This window comes from Myotis nattereri (genome assembly GCF_964212035.1).
Source record: "Myotis nattereri genome assembly, chromosome: 16".
NCBI classification, from domain to species: domain Eukaryota; kingdom Metazoa; phylum Chordata; class Mammalia; order Chiroptera; family Vespertilionidae; genus Myotis; species Myotis nattereri.
The window spans coordinates 44,580,713-44,597,271 of NC_138091.1; the positions used below are offsets into that span (position 1 = coordinate 44,580,713).

At 38.2% G+C, this 16,559-nt stretch overlaps 1 protein-coding gene across 4 annotated transcripts in view; it reads left to right on the forward strand.

Moving 5' to 3' along the window:
- Positions 1-16,559, forward strand: part of SPAG9 (sperm associated antigen 9) — a 100,482-nt gene that overhangs the window by 67,049 nt on the left and 16,874 nt on the right. For all 4 annotated transcript variants that reach the window (XM_081109696.1, XM_081109697.1, XM_081109698.1 and 1 more), the window contains 11 exons: positions 3,380-3,437; positions 4,271-4,423; positions 4,902-4,953; positions 8,348-8,478; positions 10,124-10,180; positions 11,462-11,635; positions 12,661-12,790; positions 13,673-13,762; positions 14,004-14,171; positions 14,624-14,795; positions 16,227-16,445. In XM_081109696.1, the coding sequence (XP_080965822.1) occupies positions 3,380-3,437; positions 4,271-4,423; positions 4,902-4,953; positions 8,348-8,478; positions 10,124-10,180; positions 11,462-11,635; positions 12,661-12,790; positions 13,673-13,762; positions 14,004-14,171; positions 14,624-14,795; positions 16,227-16,445 (1,404 nt within the window). The remainder of the gene's footprint in view (positions 1-3,379; positions 3,438-4,270; positions 4,424-4,901; positions 4,954-8,347; positions 8,479-10,123; positions 10,181-11,461; positions 11,636-12,660; positions 12,791-13,672; positions 13,763-14,003; positions 14,172-14,623; positions 14,796-16,226; positions 16,446-16,559) is intronic.

Here is a 16,559-nt window from a genome sequence, read left to right on the forward strand (position 1 = left end):
GGGACAGTTCTAGTGCCATGAAACAGCAGTGAACAAACAGGCTTCTTAGAAGTGTGGCTTCTTTTAACCAGCACGCTTTCCCAGTCCCACTTGCATCTCAGCCGGCTGCAGTCTGAGTGGTTTTCTCCCCCACCCTTGCCTTGCGTTAGCCTCTTGTCTGCTGTGTCCAATGGTTCCTTCTCAGTTATTTCACATGACTTCTCAGATAGCATTTGTCTTTCAAACTGTCTTTGCTGGGTTTCTGGAATATCAGACTTACCAGACTGCCCTGCATGCTTTTCAGTCTTCTCTGCAGGCTCCCATTCTCTGCCCATCTTTCAGCCGTCAGTGTTCCTGTCCCAACGCTGCTGCTCTGTTTGGGAAATCTTATTTGCTGTTGTTGTTTCTTGGCTTTCATGGCTGATTGTTCCAAAGTTTTTATCGCCATCTAAGATCTTTTTCTAGATCCCCAGGCTGTTACTTTCAAACAGCCCATAGCCAGCTCTAAGATGATTTGTAGGGCTTTACACTTGATATGCCTAAAGCTCAGTTCATCATCATCTTTATTGTCCTGTCCTCCAAGGCTCTTCTTATACCAACTTGTACTAACTCAGTGAATGAATGACCTCACCAGCCACTCAGGTCTCCATTCTAGATCTCTCCTTATTTTACAACCAATTGCAAATAATTGTTTGTTCCCTTTCTTTAAAAAACACAACTGTTATCTGCCTCCGTTTGGGCTCTGCTTAAATGGCACACCCTCCTCTAGGAATTCTATCTTGATCCCATAGTTAAAGCTTAGTTGTCACTGAAATACATTTTCATAGCACTGCATTTTATTTATTATGCCACTCTTCATTCTTTACTGTAATTTTTATATACCTTTCTTCTTGAATAGACAATAAGCTCAGTGTGGCCAACACAGCTATTTGCTCATTGTTGAGTCTTCACTACTTTGCACAGCAGCTAAGTAAATGAATTCCTAAATAGTTCTAACAGTTTTGCTTCACCTCTAAATCTGTGATTCTTCATCTTTTGGAGTTAAAACTCCTTTCCTGAAGAGATCAGTGTACTTTTGGGGAAATGCCTGTACAGAACTGGATAAAATTGTGTGTACTTTATCAAGAGGTTAACAGATAAATTGGAAGCCCATCTATGGACCCAACTTGAGACTCAAAGGTAAAATCAAATGAGGTGTCTATGATTTTGAAAACTACCAGGGAGTTTTTTGCTTGTTTTAGTAGGTAAAGTTTCCAAATACGCTAGACCTAAGTTTATGTTTGGTTGAAGTCTTGAATAGAAATGGGGCCATTTCCAGTTATGTTTTCCTTTTGGTTATGAGTTACTGTTTATTGATATATTTCAAAATGAAAATTTTGAGCAATTCTTTTGATGATATGTTAAATTTATACACTAGATTTTAAGAGAATTCTTCATTAGGAATGTGTAAACTTTAGCAACTACATTATAGGTCATGATTCTCATATGATACATATTTTGATTTTTCATATTTATAATATTTATACTTTATTGTGTGTTGTTAATGGTTTCTATACATCTTTCCAATTTTATTGTCTCCTCTCATTTTGAAGTAAATGAGTGTAGATCTTGCTTTCTCAAAACAGTCTAATTGAGGTTCTCTTTCATTTTTCTCTTGGGCTGCTTACCCAGGGGAATATTCTGGTGTGTATGCTTTTAAATACTTTAATATACTGCTTTTTAAGCAAGGTGTTCTTGGCTGCTGTTCTCATTTAATGCTTTCTCATCATTTTTTTTTCTGCTCCGCTATTTTTTGTGCCCTACACATATTTTCAGCTTTTATGCTTATCTCCCTGTATGCTTGAGAATTTATAGCAAACAAGGTCATTATATAAACTTCTTAAAACAAGTCTAAACTTTATTTCTCCTGACTCTATAGCTTTATTGAAAAGTTAACATTAGTGTTTAAATATTTTCACATATCTTGCCAAAATTCATTTTGAATTGGAATGTGAAACTTTTTTAGGTTTTCTTTATTTTCAGTTTTTGGAAAATACATAGATAATTAAACAAACATTATTTCTGATATTTAATTCTTCATGGTAGTAGTATTCTGATCTTTGAGAATATTTGAGATAATTATAGTACAGACAAAATATGAGTCCATATATAAGCATTGAATTTCTAGCATTGCTAGATTGGTTTTATGTTAAATTATCTTTAAGTCATTTGAAGTATTACCTTTATTTAAAAAAAAAAAATAAGGGACATGCTAACTCTGTTACATAGTTTTCTTTAGATATATTTTCTTCCTCTTTAGCTGTGTTATGAATATTGCTTCTCCCCCCATGTATAAAATTTTCTAACGTTAGCTTAGGGTAAGTGAGCAATGAGTTTGGGTATTTCTTTGCTTTTTTTCTTTGTTTATTTTTGTGACTTTTTGAGATACATTCCCTACTGTGTTCTTTTATTTCTTCTGTTTCTTCTGAGTAATAATTTAGTTTTCTTCTCCTTAAAGATCACTATTTGGATCTTGCATTGAGTGCTCTACCTGCCTACCTTAGAGGACTTACCAAATTACTAAACACGGTTCTGTAAAGCGACAACTGAACGTTCTCATTAACATTAACACTTTGAAGGAAACTTATGTTATTGATCTGGGGTTTTCAATGTAATTATATTCAATTTTATTATGCAATAGAATTGGTAAAGCATTTATTTTTTAGGTCTGACCTATCTGAGCATCTTTATGAATGAAGGAAATCATTGTACTTTCTGTCTTTTGCACATCATTATGCATTAAATCATGGCATTGTGATTCCAGATGTTTTTCATATCATGCATAAAACTTTACAGATTAACGACCTATTTTCATGTTGTTTCTTATACAAAACATTTCTTGTTCTTTGTTTTTGCTTTGCATGGAATGCATGGGCTTTCAGAACAACATACTTTCTTTGGTAAGGTTTCATCTGCATTGGGGTTTCGTCTTTCGTTGGCCTTGTTTCTGCCTGTTCTCTATGAATAAGGTCTAATTTTTTGGCAAAAGACTAAAATACCAGCCTATGATTTGGAAAGATTTCTGATCCATATTAATGCTGTTCCTTTTCCTCCCCCAAAATGCTGCTATATTTTATAATGTTTGGCAGAAAAGTCTTGATCTTTTTTAAATATTTTGAGAAAATACAGACTAATGTTTATAAAGAATTGACTAGCGAAATCTTTGGCATTGTTTTGCGATGGAAAATTATAATTTTATAACCCACTCAAGTAGATATATCAATTTAAATTATAGACAAAATGAGATTACTAAAGATAAAATTTATAAAATTTGGAACAATAGCTTATAAGTCACATAATTTTTGATAAATTTATTTTCAAAGTTTTTATCCTTTTTTTTTTTTTTTTTTTTTTTGCCTAGGAATGGGTCGTGAAGTTGAGAATCTTATATTAGAAAATACACAACTGTTGGAAACCAAGTAAGTATATATAGAATTTTAATAAGGGAAAGATGCTGAATTTTCTTCTTGTCTAAGTCAATGACATTTCTCCATTTCAACACAGCACTAATGCAGTCTTATTACCCCCATCTTATTCTCCTTCTCTGTGTATGGGTTTGTGTACACACACACACACACACACACACACACACACACACAGGTCATGGGACCTAATTTCACGGATGAGTAGTTTTCATTGCTCATTTTGTTTGCAGAGATTTTTATCTGTCCAATATACAGTTATCCGGGCTTTCTGTTAATATTTCTGCAAAAATGTTTTGCTCTATACCCAGCCCACCTATTTAGAGTTCCCACTATAGTTGTAGGTTCTCAGGTACAGTTTGTGGGTCTTAGGCCCTCAAACATATTGGCATCTGGTTTAGTGGGGTGGGTCCTGAGTCACGTGGAAAACATCAGGCCACATTGTTAATTTGTTGTGTCAGAGCAACGTTGGAACATTTGTGTATGTCCAAAACAGACTGAATCTGTAATGAACTCCTATGCCCGCTGTACCCTAAAGAAAAATAGATCGTAGATTTTTTTTTCTAGTTCAGACTTTTTTCTCATTAATTATTAAAGGTAAATATAAGAATTAATTTTACTTTATTGACTAGGTAATATCTTCAGAACTTATTAACAACAATACCCTTATGGATGCTACATTTATCCACAAACGACCTCAGGTAGAATGCCTTTGAAGTACTCAGTTATTCAGCTTTATGATTGTATATATTTGAGTCTGCAGAAGAATAAGCTGAAAGATGGAAAGGATATGTATTTGTAACAATGCACTTGAAATATGTGTTCCTTAGAAATGCTTTGAATGTAGTGAAGAACGATTTGATAGCAAAAGTGGATGAACTGACCTGTGAGAAAGATGTGCTGCAAGGGGAGTTGGAGGCTGTGAAACAAGCCAAATTGAAGCTGGAGGAAAAGAACAAAGAGCTGGAGGAAGAGCTGAGGAAGTAAGTGTTCACTGTGCTGCTCTAAACCTGACAGTCTTGGCCCGTGAGCCTGCACCGCTTAGAAGGAGAGCCCGAGGCTGGTGCCGACGCCCTTCTCAGACCAGGAAGGGCCAGAGCTGCCTGGACAGGGTCAGGTGCCACCTGATCGCCTCTGCTGTGAGCAGGTCCCCCATTTACTGAATATTAGCATTATTGTGTTTGTCACGATATGAAAAAAAGTTAGAAGAACTATTGAAATACTGTTAATAAGGAAATTAGAAACACTCTTTTCTTTCACCCAACCTTTTTTAATACGTGGGTCCCCCACCCCCCTTGTACAGTGCTGTGGTAATGTCCTAAGTAAAGGCAGCTAAATAAAGACTCTGTTTGGGAAAAAAAATAATCATTTGGTGGTGGCTAAAATTTGTTACCTACTCTTTCATTCTTTGAAAAGGTGAACTCAACTCGCGTAACATGTTTTGTGTGTTTTTCCCGCTAGAGCTCGTGCAGAAGCTGAAGATGCAAGGCAAAAAGCAAAAGAAGACGATGATGTAGGTTTGCATTTTGGGGGCTTTTTTTCTTATCACAATTTTGTATTGGGGAGAAGTCTCACTAATTAAACTTTGGGTAGAGTATTATAAAGATTTTAAAAAAGCCAGAAGCATGTTTGTGGTCAGGAGTTGGGTAGCTTCTGCTCCCATGTGCTGTCCAGATACAATTTTCTAGCTGCATGTGATGTGCTTGTTTTCCTCTGGCTCTATGCTCTGACCTGCATGTTGAAGCTCATGGACCAATAGGGACATTTTGAGTTTTGGGTTTTTGTTTGGCTACAAATTTTCACTTAGAAATAAGAAAAATTAATAAAAATTGTTTAATAGCATTAAACATTAAAAAGATGAAGGGAAGAGAGTGGGTGGGGATGGTAAATGGTGATAAAAAAAATAAAGTCTACGTTTAATACTAGATCACTAGCCCACAATGTTATCAACATATTTCAGTACAAAAATATAAATATGAGCTCCATCCCAATATTATTAGCATACTAGGCTATTCTGTTGGTAACTATTTTATCATTCCTATAACAGGTGCTTGTTACTTGAGCTTCAGACTTGAGCTATATGGGTGTCCTGGACAGAATAATTAGTTGGTGCCCCTTCAATCTCATATTTGTTTTTTAATACAATATTTGATACATAAAATATATATGTAACATAACTAAGTTATGGCTATAACTTAATATTAGAATTAACATTATGAACCCAACTGACACTCTAACCAACTGAGCTACCCAGCCAGGGCCAGCAATTAACTTTTTTGGTTAAAGTTTAAAATCTGTACTATTCTTTGTATTTCTTTTATTTTCAAATATCTGTATTTATATTTGGAAATTAAATTGTCTACCTCTTTTTGTTAATAAGTAATTATATCTCTTTTTTCATAGTTTTTTTAAAAATTAAATCTTTATTGTTCAGATTATTACAGTTGTTCCTCTTTTTTCCCCCCATAGCTCCCCTCCACCCGGTTCCCACCCCACCCTCTGCCCTTACCCCTGCCCCTCCCCCCACTCTCCTCATCCATAGGTGTACGATTTTTGTCCAGTCTCTTCCCGCACCCCCCACACCCCTTTCTCCCTGAGAATAGTCAGTCCACTCCCTTTCTATGTCCCTGATTCTATTATATTCACCAGTTTATCCTGTTCATCAGATTATTTATTCACTTGATTTTTAGATTCACTTGTTGATAGATGTGTATTTGTTGTTCATAACTTGTATCTTTACCTTTTTCTTCTTCTTCCTCTTCTTAAAGGATACCTTTCAGCATTTCTTATAATACTGGTTTGGTGGTGATGAACTCCTTTAGCTTTTTCTTATCTGTGAAGCTCTTTATCTGACCTTCAATTCTGAATGATAGCTTTGCTGGGTAAAGTAATCTAGGTTGTAGGTTCTTGCTATTCATCACTTTGAATATTTCTTGCCACTCCCTTCTGGCCTGCATAGTTTCTGTTGAGAAATCAGCTGACAATCTTATGGGTACTCCCTTGTAGGTAACTAACTGTTTTTCTCTTGCTGCTTTTAAGATTCTCTCTTTGTCTTTTGCTCTTGGCATTTTAATGATGATGTGTCTTGGTGTGGTCCTCTTTGGATTCCTTTTGTTTGGGGTTCTCTGCGCTTCCTGGACTTGTAAGTCTATTTCTTTCACCAGGTAGGGGAATTTTTCTGTCATTATTTCTTCAAATAGGTTTTCAGTATCTTACTCTCTAGCTTCTTCTGGCACCCCCATAATTCGGATGTTGGTACGCTGGAAGTTGTCCCAGAGGCTCCTTACACTATCTTCATATTTTTGGATTATTTTTCCGGTTGGGTGATTTTTGCTTCTTCGTATTTCAAATCTTTGACTTGATTCTTGCGATCCTCTAGTCTGTTGTTGGAACTCTGTATAATATTCTTTATTTCAGTCAGTGTATGCTTAATTTCTAGTTGGTCCTTTTCATATCCTCGAGGGTCTCACTAGATTTCTTGAGGGTCTCACTAAATTTATCGGCGGTCTCTAGAAAATTCTTGAAAAACCTTATAAGTTTGGTTTTGAATTCTATATCCAGTAGTTTGCTTTCCCCCATTTCTGTCATTTGTGACCTGTTTCTTTGTCTCCGCATTTTTTATGCTTCCCTGTGTTGATAGAGTGGCTTTCTGCGCTAGGTGTCCTATAGGGCCCAGTGGCTCAGCCTCCCCAATTACCTGGGAGGACACTCTTGGTGCACCACTTTGTGGGCTTTGTGCACAGTCTTGTTGTAGTTAAGCCTTGATTGTTGTAGGTATCACTGGGAGGAATTGACCTCCAGACCAATTGGCTGTGAGAATCAGCTGTGTCTACAGTGGGAGAACTTCTGTGCTGGAGACACCCTTCTGGGGCAAGATTTGCTTCAGTGGGGCTTTGGTGCTCACTGAGTCTGCCCCCTGAGTGTGTCCCTTATGGATCTGAGGAGTTGTAATCTGGATGGTCCCACTCTGACCACTGGGTACACTGGCCTTTGGATCTCTAAGGAGGTGCTAATTTAGCCTCTTCCTGAGGCTACCCAGTAGGAGCTACAGAGAGATCTGCAGATTCCTCTTCTTTGTTTGGGATTTGTAGGTGCCCAGATGAGGCCCAGCGGTGAAGCAATGCAAGTTGCTGTGGGGCCTTGGGCCTTCTTTTGGAAGCTCTGGGTCTCTCTGACCCAGCTGAGTTTGTTAGGTAATTTTCAGATTGCAAAGGGCCAGGCCATTCATATGCAAATGTCTCTGTGCACAGCTTGGGTGGGGCGGGTCTCAGGGAATCAACAGGGCGGAACAAACAGCTGTGGCTGATCCTCAGCCCTGCCGTAAGAGGCCCTGCATCTCAGTGTTCCGGTAATCGCTGCAAGCACCTCTGAGAGAAAGCCGCCCTCGAGTTCCGACCCATGCCAAATGGTCCAGTTTCTCCCCGTATGAGTCTGGGTCCCCAGAGACTCGCCCGGAACTGAAGTTCAGAGCATTCGGGAGCTTGAGACTCCCTCCCGATTGAAAAAGACAACCGTGTCCTCAGTTGCCAGCCCTTTCCACGTGCACCTCTGTACCTCTGCACTTTACTGTCGCACCTCCTCTGAGTCTCAGTGTGCTTTTCTCTTCTAGTTGTAGAATTTCCACTCAGCTAGCCTTCCTGTGGTTCTGAATGATGTCTGTTTTGTCTTTTAGTTGTATTTTTGAAGTGGTTGTGCAAGGCAGCAATTTCCGGTGTTTACCTCTGCCGCCATCTTGGTTTCTGCTATTTATATCTATTTATTGGTTTTATTTTATAAGGTCATTTTAAGTGATCCATTAGATTAGAAGTTAAGGAATGTTTAAAAGCTTAAAGGGTTCCTTAAGTCTGAAATAATACCAAGACAGGTATAGGCTCTCAGAGTGATCTGTAGTCTTCTTTTCATTACAGAGTGATATTCCCACTGCCCAGAGGAAGCGGTTTACTAGAGTAGAAATGGCCCGAGTTCTAATGGAGAGGAACCAATATAAAGAGAGATTGATGGAGCTTCAGGAAGCTGTTCGATGGACAGAGATGATTCGGTTTGTATAAGAAGTATCTCTGGTGTTTTTCTAGTATTGTTTTTTAGTTTTTCTGGAAATGCCTTCATTCAGAATTAAGATCTCTTCCTTTGGGGATCCAAGCCCCTTGCTCTCTTTACTAGGAGAGACTTTCAAAAGTAACCCTTGGAATTGGCAACAGAATGTGATTAAAATGGGCGTCTTTTGGGCCAGTAAAGGGCTCTTAGAGAATGTTCCCATAACCTCTTAAACACAATTGTTATTGCTTAGGAATGGTGTTCATTTCTCAGAAGAATATAGAAATTGACGCTACTTTTGCAGTAATGTCAGGGAAATACAAGCATTTCATAGGCCAATAGGAAACAGTCATTTTTACTCAGTGTCTTCCTGTACAATGGTCTTGCTGAATTTTATCTCCCTTTCCACTTCATGCAAAATGCCACTTCTATTGAGATCTTTGTCAGTTGGATCTTAAATCTCACCTCTAGTGCTGCCATCTAATGGTCAGATTCTCAGTAACAGCACTCCTTTAATTTAGGAAGAGCTCATGAAAAGTTTGTAGTCACCCCCTAATTTGCCCACATTTTTGAGAGAGTGGAAGGGACCTAGGGGATGGGGGTTGGGAGGGGAGGGGAGAGAAATGTCAATGTGAGAGAGACACATCAATCGATTGCTTCCTGCATGCACCCCGACTGGGGCTGGAGATCAAACCTGAACAGCCAAGGTCTGTGCCCTTTACCAGGAATCTCACCCGAGACCCTCCAGTGCGCAGGCTGGCGCTCTAGCCACTGGATCCACTGGCCAGGACTGTAGGCTCCACTCTCATTGTTCTTCTTAATTCTAGCAAGTGGCAGTCAACAGGTGGAGATCAATGGTATCTGGTATCTTACTACATTTTTTAAGTTCTTTTTTTTATTATTGATTTCAGAGGGGGAGAGAGAGAGAGAGAGAAACATCAATGACGAGAGAGAATCATTGATTGGCTGCCTCCTGCATGCCCCCTACTGGGGATCGAGCCTGCAACCCAGGCATGTGCCCTTGGCTGGAATCGAACCTGGGACCCTTCAGTCCACAGGCTGACACTCTGTCCACTGAGCCAAGCCAGCTAGGGCTGATATCTTACTTTTTCTATTGAATTATGATGTTTTTAATTTAGCCTTTTACAAAAAGGGAAAGGGGAGTTTCTCATCCTTACCATCTTACTGAATCACTTTGAAATGCCTTATTTTCTAAAATTTTGTTGAATTACCTATCAATCTAGTTCATCCCTTTCTTTGGTCATCTTTTCAGTGATGGAAAAGTTTTAGTCCTGTGAAAAATAACCTATCAAAACAGTAAAATTACAAGCTATTCTGAGAGCTGGGCGTATAAGGTTGTACAGATCTTTATGTAAAGATAGGGATTTACAAGGCAATGTTTTGATAAAAAGGAGAGAGGTGGAGGTTATATCTTTAATAAGAAATGTAAAATAGTAAGCATTCAGGCATGTTGGTTATTTGTCCAGCACAGACAACAATCTTGTCTCTGTCATGTCAGTAGACTGAGCTCTGAGGGAGGGATGGTATTTTACTTCGGTTGTAGCCGTAGCAGAACTTCTTTGGTCCTTGGTTCTTAGACCGCTACAACACTCTGCTGAAACACATTTTTTTTTTCTTTTTTCATGTAGAGCATCAAGAGAAAATCCAGCCATGCAGGAAAAAAAAAGGTCAAGCATCTGGCAGTTGTAAGTATCTAAAAACACATAAAGACAGTAGATAGCACTTTGAGACAAGATTACAGTCAAAATTTATTTTCAAGAGTGCTTTGGTGTCTCCTCCCTTCCTCAGTTCTTCCTCCCTTCCTTCCTGCCTACATTTCTTAAATTTGGATATGTAGCTAAGCTGAACTTTTTCTTTTTGATATGTAGTGTGCCAGCTCGGTAAGGCTGTTCTTGAGGACAAAAATATTACTATCGTAAGCTGCATCATTTTGGTTATGCATTTGATGGAATCCTCTACTAAGTTAAATAAAATAACAGGGAGCTATTCAGAGTTGATAATTACCTGGATCCCCATTAATAAATGGCTGCTTCACTGGTGCTTCACTGGTTGTGTGATTGTAAAAATCTTTACAAAGTGAAGATTAGAAATTCAGTGTTTGTGGGGTTTGAATAGTGTATGTCGGTTTTGGACTTGAGTTACTAGTATGTTCATGCTAGAACAGGGGTGGGCAAACTTTTTGACTCGAGGGCCACAATGGGTTCTTCAACTGGACCGGAGGGCCGGAACAAAAGCATGGATGGAGTGTTTGTGTGAACTAATATAAATTCAAAGTAAACATCATTACATAAAAGGGTACGGTGTTTTTTTTCAATAGTTTTATTCATTTCAAACGGGCCGGATCCGGCTCGCGGACCGTAGTTTGCTCACAGCTGTGCTAGAAGTACTGTGTGTTCAGTGAGCTTAATACTCACCCCTTTTTGATGAATCTCCTATTTAATAGAAGTATTGGTCTTTTTGAGTGGTTGTGAAAATAGTTATTTAAGTTGAGTTTAATAAGAGAATGTATAAGCTGTGTGTTAAATGGTAATGTGTGTTCCAGTGCTTTATTGTAACTATTTTTAGAACTGGTTACTAGGCTTCTGTTCAAGCCATGAAGCCATAACCTTGCTTTCTAACAGCCACTCTCAGATGGCACCAAGTAGGAGCTGGCTAAAGGGGCCATCTTCTTTTATGTCTTCATTACGAGCAGTTCCTGGTACTTCAGAGCGTCTCCCTTTCGTTAGGGGAATTGCTAATTAAAGAGCAGGGATCTGCCAGGCTCGGCGTAGTTCCTCTTTCCTGAATGTCTGCTTTGGCTGTGAGTTACTGCTAAGGCTGCACTGGGTGACCTCAATTTTTTTTTTGCCAGTTTTTAACTCATTGCCTTGTAAAAGCGCTCTGGGATTTGTGGGAAATTATGGATTGTTTTTTCAGTGCGTGTAATACATATATAGACATACACATACTCACTTTTTTCTTTTTAGTTTTAGCCGACTTTTTAGCTCCTCAAGTAATACTACTAAGAAACCCGAACCACCTGTTAATCTGAAGTATAACGCACCCACCTCTCATGTTACTCCTTCTGTCAAGAAAAGAAGCAGCACCTTATGTCAGCTCCCTGGGGATAAGTCCAAAGCCTTTGACTTCCTTAGTGAAGAGTAAGTATTTTCCAGACTAGTGGTTATGCCCTCAATAAGTCAGCAGTTCTGAGTATTCTCACCACTTAACAGTTCAGCTGTAAAGTTTCAGATAAATCTATATATGAACTATGTCTGCAACTTGGCTATTGTAAATAAATTATTTATAGCTAATACATTTTAGGAAAATTGCATCTGTTTTCATAAAGAGAAGGAAATTTTTAATGTCTCCTTTTTCTGGTATGACAACATTGATAAATACTAATAGAAATGCTAAAGGCTTATATTACTTTTTTTTAGTGTCAGAAGGACTTGGTTTTTCAGTCTGACTCTGCTTCTCATTAGGTGTACAGAAACTTGGTACATAAACCTCTTAGAGTCCCAGTTTCTTGGCCAGTGAAATGAGTATGATAATCTATCTCAGACGTGTTAGGATTAAATTATATAGGTTATAGTATCTGTAAAGTGTCTGACACACAGGTAGATTTGTTAACTATAAGATACCAAGCAAGTCACCTCACAAAAATTTAAATGGCCTTGAGAAAGACAAATTATTTTCATGGTATTTTACTGCACAGCTCTAAAGCTTACCAAGTCAGTTTGCATATTTGTCTTCTGGAACAAGTAAATGGGATCCAGAAGTTAACCTGTTATCTTCCTAAGAAGATATTGATTTATTGGTCTTTAGTCACTCCTATCTAGCACATTCCCTGCATTAGAAAATTCTCAGTATATATTTGTTGAATGAACCAAAAAAATGAGGAAGCAAAAATATTTAAGGATTTTCCCTTTCATATAGGTAAAATTTTAAACCTGATAGAAATTTGGTTCAATATAATAGGCTATTTACTAACCTGTTAAAACTTGGACACTGTATTCACTGCATAACTTGAAAAGACCAGCTATGGTATAACACTTTTTAAGGAGGAATCTTAGTCTGAAGTAAACCAATCTGAAATCATGTAAATTTTGTGTTATTTTTACTCTTTTTAGAAGGAGAGTTGTTGTAATCACTTAATTTTAAAAGGAATGTTTTTTCCTTTTAGAACTGAAGCTAATTTAGCCTCACGCAGAGAACAAAAGAGAGAACAGTATCGTCAGGTGAAGGCCCATGTTCAGAAGGAGGATGGAAGAGTGCAGGCTTTTGGCTGGAGCCTGCCTCAGAAGTACAAACAGGTAACGTGTGAGCATCATAAGAGCATCTAGTGCAGCGGTTCTCAACCTGTGGGTCGTGACCCCTTTGGCGGTCGAACGATCCTTTCACAGGGCTCGCCTAAGACCATCCTGCATAACAGATATTTACATTACGATTCATAACAGTAGCAACATTACAGGTATGAAGTAGCAACGAAAATAATTTTATGGTTGGGTCACAACATGAGGAACTGTATTTAAAGGACCAGAAGATTAAGAACCACTGATCTAGTGGAAAATGCCGGGACAGGAGTGTGGCTGGGCATGAAGGAATCGAAAACCACACCCCGAACCCGCTCATTTCAAGCTGCTTGCACTTGGCATCCATTGAGAGAAGTGCTGAAAGTAGTGGTTTTCAGGCTGTTTTCCACCCTAGAGCTCAAAAGAAATGCCTCTGAGTCTAAGGGAGACAGGTCAACAAAGGTGGCCGAGTGCATGAACTTATATATCCAGCTCTGTTTTAATACTTGAAGATTTCATTTTTTGAAAAGCAGCATCTATTGTTTATACTTTATACGTTTTAAGAAGCCATTAGCATGGGAGCCTTTGAAACACTTGACTTAAAACTCAGTTCAGGTGTTCAGGAACTTTACCTGTCTACACCATATTGCCTATTCCCAAATGACTCAGCTTATGCTTACACACACACACACACACACACACACACACACACACACACACACATTCACTCTCTCTTTCTCTCCCTCCCTATCTCTCCCACTCCCCCACATATGTGAATTAGCCTGTCTTCTGATATTTCATAGCATCTTGTTTATTTTGCCCAATTGCCACTTGATTTTTTTTCATTTTTCAAATAAGAATAATAAGGCTAACTCCTCTTTCTCTCCCCTCCCAAATTATTAGGTAACCAATGGTCAAGGGGAAAATAAGATGAAAAATTTACCTGTGCCTGTCTGTCTAAGGCCTCTAGATGAAAAAGATACATCCATGAAGGTAAATAAATTTTGAAGTTAAAGGAGCTACTTCTTAAAATCTGGGTGGACATTTTTCTAAACAAAATTGGTAAATCCTACTTTTGTGGGTCAGATTTTTTATTTTGTAATTTTAGACTGAGGTACTTTGAATATTAAAGACCTATATTTATAATCATTAGAATTTTAAAGAAAATGTGAAAAATTCTAAACATTTTTAGATAAAAAGTGACTTAATACTTTTTATTTTTTAACTCTAAAAGCTGTGGTGTGCTGTTGGAGTCAATTTATCTGGTGGGAAGACCAGAGATGGCGGTTCTGTGGTTGGAGCTAGTGTGTTTTACAAGGATGTTGCTGGTTTGGATGCAGAAGGCAGTCAGCAGCGGAGTGCATCTCAGAGCAGTTTAGACAAGCTCGATCAGGAACTGAAGGTAAGCATGTGCACCAACGCTTGTCTCCTGGTGCCTGAGACTGTTAGTTAACTCTTTGGTCCAAAACTTACTTCTGGGTTTAACTTCTAGTTGGGATTACTGCGCCCTTGCTTCTTCCTCACTCTTTCTCTTTTTTCAAAATCAGTTTTATTGAGGTATATTTTACACTCAGTAAAGTGTATACTTGAAATGTTTATAGTCCAGAGTTTGGACAGATGTGTGCAAGTATGTAACAACTGTCACAGCCGAGATACAGACCATTTTTGTCACTGATCTGCTTTAACTGCTAATTCTTATGTGCTGGTTAATGTGGAAAGACAGCAGTATTTTCAGCCTTCCAAATAATCTGGAAATAAACTTGAAATAGTGTTGCCCTTGACTGTAGTAGCACAGCTTTTTTACTGTTTGTACATATCATTTCTAATATTCATTTCTTTACTGTGCTTCTGCAGGAACAGCAGAAGGAGTTAAAAAATCAAGAAGAATTATCTAGTCTAGTCTGGATCTGTACTAGCACTCATGCAGCTACAAAAGTGATTATTATTGATGCTGTTCAACCAGGCCACATCCTAGACAGTTTCACTGTTTGCAATTCGCACGTCCTGTGCATAGCAAGTGTACCAGGTAAGAGTGAGCCGTGCCCCTGTCTTCCCACCTTCAGCACCTCCTTTGCAGGCCCTAATTTGGTTACTGGAGATATAGTCATGCACCACTTCTAGGAGTTGTGTTCTACTTGGGAAGACCAAAAATAAGCTGGGAACAAATGACTAAACCTGATATTTTCAGACGGTGTGAAGAAAATAAAATAGTGCTAATATTAGATGATGACTGGAAGGCAGAGCACAAGGGATTATTTTGATTTATTAGTAAGGGAAAGCTTTCTGAAGTTTTAGATTAAATCTTATAAATACATTGGTTTAAAAATGAAATAAATTTGTGATATATCTATAAGTGGAATATTATATAAAAAGGAATGAAATTCTCATACATGCTACAACATGGATTAACCTTAGAAACATTATGCTAAGTAAAATAAATCAGACACAGAGGACAAATATTATGATTCCACTTAGGTGAGCTATCTGGATAAGGCAATTCATGAAGACAGAAGTCGATTACCAGGGGCAGGCAGGGGTGGGGCTGGGGAACCGGATTATTATTTAATTGGTACAGATTTTCTGTTTGGGGTGATGTGAGAGTTTTAGACATGCATAGTTTTGATGACTGTACAGCATTATAAATGCCATTTGAATTATACATTTAAAAATGGTTAAGATGGTCCTAGCCCACGGCTGGTATAGAGCGTTGGCCTGTGGACTCAAGGATCCTGGGTTGATTTCAGTCAAGGGCACATGCCTGGGTTGCCAGCTCGGTCCCCAGTAGAGGGCGTGCAGGAGGCAGCCAATCAATGATTCCCTCTCATCATAGATGTTTTTATCTCTCCCTCTCCCTTCCTCTCTAAAATCAATAAAAATATTTAGAAAAGGTTAACATGGCAAATTTTATGTGTATGTGTGTATATGTCTGTATTTGACTACAATAAAATTTTTTTAATGCAATACGAATAAAAACAGCTTTCTAAATTAAAAAAAAAACACAAGAGTTTTATCTTTATACTGCAAATGCTTAGTTTTTAAATGGGTTACTAATGCTTAAGGCACTGTGTACATTTAGGGTGACAATTTTTAATAGTGGTAGGCAGAAGTCCATATTTCAAATAGCAAATATAATTTACATATATTTAGATTTCATTGGTTTTAACCTCGTTAGGTGGCTGCCTAGGAGCTCATATTAAGAGCAGAAGCATAATTTCTGACATTTTCATGTTTTCTTTTGCTTGCATTACTAGAAATATTATCTTACATTTTTAAGCTGCTTTCCATTTTGTGAAGGTTAGTTTAAAAAAATGTTAAAGCTATCTTTAGCAGTATATTCAGATAACTATTTGCCTTTACCTATACACTCTTATTTAAAACCCATACTTGCTTTTATGGAGAAAAAGCTAGTTATGTAAGTTTACTTAGCATTAAAAGAAGGTTTATCTTGTGTTTTTAGGAGCACGAGAAACAGACTACCCTGCAGGAGAAGAGCTTTCAGAATCTGGACAGGTAGACAAAGCATCTTTATCTGGAAGCATGACAAGCACTAGCTCAGCAGAGACAGACAGCCTGTTGGGAGGCATCACAGTGGTTGGCTGTTCCGCAGAAGGTGTGACAGCAGGTGCCACTCCCCCTAGTACCAGCGGTGCTTCTCCAGTGACAGAAAAGCCACCAGGTACAGCCGTCCTCCTCACATCCCATCTGTACAGCACCAGAGCCTGTTCCAGATGCCTCACAACGGACTTAATCTGGATCTTAAAGTAACAAGAATGAAAGAACATAAAAGAAG